The following is a 6098-nucleotide window of genomic DNA, read 5'->3' on the forward strand; positions in this document are numbered from 1 at the left end:
TAAAATGTTATTATGATAAAACGCAATACCAGGAAAAAAAAAACAACGTGTTCCGTGTCAAGTGTCATGTTTACTTGCCATTGCAAAATAGTAAAACATACATATTGAGTTATTTACTAAAAAGTCTCTCTTAAGAATTAATTTGAAAGACATTTGCATGTTCTATGGAGATTAAAAAAGAATCAGAGAAATGAAAGAACTGACATGTATTTTCAGTTTTACCGTAATACAAAGTAGTTCGTTGGAACTTGATACTGTTTACTATTTACAATAATGGGTCGTTAATATATAGTTTAAATATCAATGATAGAAAGATATTGTTCATTAAACCAAGAATTAAGTTATTCCGGTAAATTTTACGAGAACTCACAAACAAACATGTCTGCTTATTATATTTTTTTTTGATAAACATTCACGTTACGTTAACAACTTTTATTCTGCGCGTTAGTTTTTTTTTATATTTTAGTATGTTTCCTGAAATACGGGCATTTTTAGTGCATAAAATTTTCTTTTTTTCTTACCTAACTCTATATTTCTCGGGTCCTTCACTGATTATAATTCATACGTCTGCCATCAAAACCTATCAATAAATCAAATTAAAGAACGAATATTTCAATGCTTTCAGGTCAGTGTCTCGCATTGCAACATGGCCAGCGATTGGCTGGAAAAAGTGTAGGGAAAAACGTAAGATTCATTTGGACATGAGGTGACTGGATGAAAATGGGGTACATGTATTTTTAAGTATGAAAACTAATTTAGAAACTAGAAGTATATTGTTTCTGAAGAAAATGAAATATTTCAGTCTCTATGACAATTTGTGACTTGGATATTTGCATTTATAAAAAAGTATGTCAGTCCTATGATCAGCAGAAAATTTCATTGAAAAGGGGGTGATCTTCTTTGAAGTCATTTTGCCAAACATTTGGTTGGCTACCCCTATATAAAAGGATTTTTTATGTGTCAGGCATTTCATTATGCTACAAAAAATCACCTCTTTAGCACGAAACTCAGTTTTAAGGTAGGATTAGGGACCATTTTTTCTCATGTAAGTCTATGGGAAAAATCAATGTGAGTGTCTGACCTTCAGCGCTTTCATTTATACTGAAATTGTGTGTGCATGTGTGTATGCGCGCATGTATGTGCGTGCGGGGTTGTTTAGTTCTTGTCTTGTTGTTGATGTTCTTTGTTGACTATATATGTGCTTCGGAGGGGAGGTATATAATTATCCTAATTGTTTCTCAAATTCCGAAGTTGTCTCGAATTCTATAAGGAGCTAATTAACTATATAGTGACTAAAACATTTCTATTGAACTATTTTTTCAAAAAATTTATTAGTTTTCCAATTCATAGAAACATACAGATATACAATCAATGCTTTGAGCATCATAAGAGAATTTGCCAATTATATATAACCTGAATTTCATGAAAGAAAAATGTTTTCATTAACATAAATTACATTGGAAAGGGGTGTTAAGAACCTTAGTGTCAATGGGTTGTTTATTGTTTGGGCCTGTCTGGGAGATCACTCGATATGAGACCGTAGTACCGGATACTGTTTCTCAAAGTATACCGTATGGTACATACGTTTGTTAGGGGGCAGGGGACATATTCGAATGATGGCCCCGGGTCAAATTTACTCATAACTCAGACATGTTGCTTTTAAGGTTCTGAAAATTTTAATATTTCTCTGTCATTGTAATTCTTTCATGTTTGTGAATTGTAATTGAGTAGTATTTTGGTTTTTTTAACCGAAACTAAGCACTTTGGTAGCTTTTATGTATTTTTGACTCTCAGAATGGAGGTGAAAAAGTTAAAAATCAAGCTTTGACAGTTGGCGCCACACAAGTAAGAAACTTAAGATAAATTTTGTGAAAAATCTAAACGTATAACAGACACTTTATTGGTCATTTTTGAACTTGCCATCGATCGCACTGTGTGTAAGTGAATCGGGCGAATTCTAGAGTATGCTGCACCTTCATGAAGATTGCCCACATTAGTATATTTTAGGTGTGATTTTTGTTGGGTAGGGGTTAATATATATTGCTGGCAGTCATTATTTTTTAGGAACAATGCATGCAAACCATTATTTTCTTCAATGTATGTCATATCCTCGAATAATGCTGGCAACTGATTATCTGCCTAACAGATTTTGAAATATTTGGAATAGTGTTTGTTGCCACACTGAACTACAAAATTGTTATTTTAGGTCCTCTGCCCCTTACGAGTGTTCATTCAATGCGTCACTTCCGGTAAGAATATTCTCTAGCATTTCCGTTTTGGAGACCTTCTGGAAATTCGGTTTCAAATCTTTTATTGTCATAATCATTGCTAAAATATTTCCTTGGCAACTTATCTTCATCTTGTGCTATTGAAGTACTTTTTGCAGAAGTAACAGCGAGGTTTCTTCTAGCTTTCCTACGCTGTCGCCGCCCTTTTCTAGTTTCCTTAATTGTTTTATTCATACCGTAGTCACATAACTCAACAAATAGTTGAACAAGTTCACAAAGGCTCAGTATTGACAGACCTATCCATAAGCCAATAGCTCCGCCCACGTCAGACAGAAACTGCTGAATCTAAAAGGAAAATGGCGTTTCAAAGCATGTTATAGAAAACAATCATGCAGTTCTACAACGATGAGCAGCGTTTCAAAAAGCTGACAAAATAAAGACATATAATCTATAGAGCTAATATTTGTAATATCTTATTATTAGTTTTCCTAATGCATTTGAATTTGAATTTTGAGTTTTCCTTCTGCATAATCATAAAACATAAACATTGTCTAGATTTCTTTTAAGAGGCCAATCTGTTGGCGGTGTGATGATTATTCAATTCAATGCTTTATTACAAGACATTTAGTAAAATAAGAGAAAGATAAATAATCCCTAAAGAATAGCCAAAACCGCAGGTTTTTTTTACTTTAATCTTTAAATACTAGTTAAAGTCGTATAGGAAATAGATATCAATTTTGAGTGCATTGTTGTAGTTCAAGCTCAAATGTGCAGGAATATAACCACGAAGACCGATAACTTAATATAAGATGTTATAAGGCATATGAGTCGCGTCACGACAAAACCAACGTATTGCGTTTGCGACCAGCATGAATCCAGAACAGCCTGCGCACCCGCGCAGTCTGATCAGGATCCATATGCTGTTCGCTTTCAAACTCTATTACAAGTAGCGAAACTGATAGCGAACAGCATGGATCCTGATCAGACTGCGCGGATGCGCAGGCTGGTCTGGATCCATGCTGGTCGCAAACGCACTATGTTGGTTTTGTCATGACGCAGCTCAATTATTAGTTAATGTTTAGTGGTTTCAAAGCATAAACATACCTCTATTTCCGGGACCTCTGTGAGATTTTCAAAGTTCAAATCCTCATAATAAATGTTCAGCTTCAAGAAATTGTTACTGAAACAGAAACATGTACTTGTATCAAAATACACTCTTTGGTCAAAATGTACGATGTTGTTGATGTTTTTTTTAATCATAGCCTTTGCAAGTCTTGTAAGTCCTGATGTGATTTGCGCCTCACCGTTACAGATTTTGTCATTTGTAGTATATTTTCTCTATTAGAATTATATCTGTATGTGTATATTTACTAGTACATGTACTTGAAAATAATTAAAACTAATTTGTAATATAACAATGTCAAACAAATGAAGAATTACAAAAGAATATACAATATGAACTTTACTTTTGACATTTTTGACATTTTTAGCTCGACTATTCGATAAGAATAAGTAGAGCTATTGCAGTCACCCGAGCGTCGGCGTCGGCGTCGGCGTAACCACTTATGTTAAAGTTTTTGTAATAGTTCAAATATTTTCAAAGTCCATTGACATATGGCTTTGAAACTTTGCACACTTGTTCACCATCATGACCCCAACCTGTAGACAGGAGGAGGTAACTCTATCAAGCATTTTGACAGAATTATGCCCCTTTTTCGACTTAGGATTTACGTTAAAGTTTTTGTAATAGTTCAAATATTTTCAAAGTCCATTGACATATGGCTTTGAAACTTTGCACACTTGTTCAACATCATGACCCCAACCTGTAGACAGGAGGAGGTAACTCTATCAAGCATTTTGACAGAATTATGCCCCTTTTTCGACTTAGAATTTACGTTAAAGTTTTTGTAATAGTTCAAATATTTTCAAAGTTCATTGACATATGGCTTTGAAACTTTGCACACTTGTTCACCATCATGACCCCAACCTGTAGACAGGAGGAGGTAACTCTATCAAGCATTTTGACAGAATTATGCCCCTTTTTCGACTTAGAATTTTCGTTAAAGTTTTTGTAATAGTTCAAATATTTTCAAAGTCCATAGACATATGGCTTTGAAACTTTGCACACTTGTTCAACATCATGACCCCAACCTGTAGACAGCAGGAGGTAACTCTATTAAGCATTTTGACAGAATTATGCCCCTTTTTCGACTTAGAATTTTCGTTAAAGTTTTTGTAATAGTTCAAATATTTTCAAAGTCCATTGACATATGGCTTTGAAACTTTGCACACTTGTTCACCATCATGACCCAACCTGTAAACAAGAGGAGGTAACTGTATCAGGCATTTTTTTTACTATCAAGCACTAAGAATAGTCGAGCATGCTGTCCTACCGACAGCTCTTGTTTATACATGTAATAATTGCAATACATGCAGAACAATTTATCAATAAATAATTATTTAGTGCATTGATGATTTGATGTTTAAAATATTTTTATTTCATAACAGAACTCGGGACAAAAAAGACAGAATGAATCAGTACGAAAAGATAGAATGACAGAAGATTCATGAAATTGAACGAGAAATGAAGCAAAGAGTCTATGACAACCGGTGCCAGGGTGCACGCCGAAACCAGCAACAACCAAGCATACAGAGGTTTATTTATTTTGAACATGCAAAAATGATTTTTCTTTCCCATACCCGCTATGTAAGAGTATAAGCAAAACTTTATGTTATAAATTTTAGAAATGCAAGAAATAATTTAAGAAGTGCGAAAAGGCCCGTGGCGTACAAATACGCTATAAAAAAAGTAGACAAAATAATTCCATACCATGAAATTATATCTTTTTTTTTAACATTAAAGTATAAGTTTCCTTGTCATTCTTACTGAAACTCCTATTCTAATAGCATCCAACTACGCATGCATTATATCATTATAACCATATGATCCATAATGGTTATAACGATAACACATATGTATAACAAAAACTATTACTTACGCAATCACCCGGTTTCCTCTATGGAAAGAACGAAACAACAACATTAAATATATTTTTGAAAATACACTTTCAAGAAGTTTTTTTAATGTATCAAAATATCAGAGTTATTTGTAACAGAAAAAAGCATTTCCGGTTCACTTAAGTAGTATATACTCACTTCGGTGCTTCTCGTCTATTATTCAATAAAATTTCGACACTTTATTTCATATCCGAAAGATGTTTTGAATTACACGAATGTCTTAATAAATAATATGATAATTGATAAATGAATCAGTCTTAACCGAGCCGAGTTTATATTCACCAAAAGTTTTAAACTATAAAATTTAAGGGTTTAAATTTTTAATATTGTATTCGCCCTGTCTTGATCGGGGTGCTACAATTTGACAGTGCTATAAGTTATTGATAATAAGATATAATTTACTTCATTTTTCCTGTATTATCAATGAACCCTCTCAATGATGCGCAGACGTCCGGGTCTTTGTTACAAATGTCTTGTAGTAACACCATCTAAAAAAGCAAAAAAGGCAAATGAGCCGCGTCACGACAAAACCAACATGATGCGTTGGCGACCAGCATGGATCCAGACCAGCCTGCGCATCCGCACAGTCTGATCAGGATCCATGCTGTTCGCTTACCGACTCTGTTACAAGTAGAGAAACTGAAAGCGAATAGCATGGATCCTGATCAGACTGCGCGGATGCGCAGGCTGGTCTGGATCCATGCTGGTCGCAAGCCCATTATGTTGGTTTTGTCATGACGCGGCTCAAATAGATTATTTGAATAGCTCGAACCCATGATCCCTCCAGCACCACTCCAGTATTCACAGGACAAAGCACTTGAATAACTAAATGCTAAAATCTCGACTTTTCAT

General features: G+C 34.4%; 1 protein-coding gene across 2 annotated transcripts; it reads right to left on the reverse strand.

Moving 5' to 3' along the window:
- Nucleotides 1-1473: 1473 nt before the first annotated feature.
- LOC132735298 (acid-sensing ion channel 1-like) lies at nucleotides 1474-5729 on the reverse strand. 2 transcript variants are annotated; one of them, XM_060722238.1, is made up of 4 exons: nucleotides 5649-5729; nucleotides 5228-5245; nucleotides 3333-3408; nucleotides 1474-2573 (listed from the first exon to the last, which is right to left on the reverse strand). In XM_060722238.1, the coding sequence occupies exons 1-4, from the start codon at nucleotides 5651-5653 to the stop codon at nucleotides 2241-2243; spliced, it is 432 nt and encodes a 143-aa protein (XP_060578221.1). In that variant the 5' UTR covers nucleotides 5654-5729; the 3' UTR covers nucleotides 1474-2240. The 2 variants fall into 2 exon arrangements, with proteins under 2 accessions (XP_060578221.1, XP_060578220.1); XM_060722237.1 differs by lacking the exon at nucleotides 5649-5729 and having other exon boundaries at nucleotides 5228-5351.
- Between the last annotated feature and the right edge of the window lie 369 nt (nucleotides 5730-6098).

This window comes from Ruditapes philippinarum, unplaced genomic scaffold (assembly GCF_026571515.1).
Source record: "Ruditapes philippinarum isolate M1 unplaced genomic scaffold, ASM2657151v2 ctg3815_1_1_1_1, whole genome shotgun sequence".
NCBI classification, from domain to species: Eukaryota; Metazoa; Mollusca; class Bivalvia; order Venerida; family Veneridae; genus Ruditapes; species Ruditapes philippinarum.

Excerpts from the sequence above, each read along its gene's own strand:
- LOC132735298 (XM_060722237.1), bottom strand. The coding sequence starts at position 5,271 with ATGTTGTTGTTTCGTTCTTTCCATAGAGGAAACCGGGTGATTGC. Across the intron at positions 3,409-5,227 it reads AGAGGAAACCGGGTGATTGC|TAACAATTTCTTGAAGCTGA; the intron begins GTAAGTAATAGT and ends TTTCTGTTTCAG. Across the intron at positions 2,574-3,332 it reads CAGAGGTCCCGGAAATAGAG|ATTCAGCAGTTTCTGTCTGA; the intron begins GTATGTTTATGC and ends TTTTCCTTTTAG.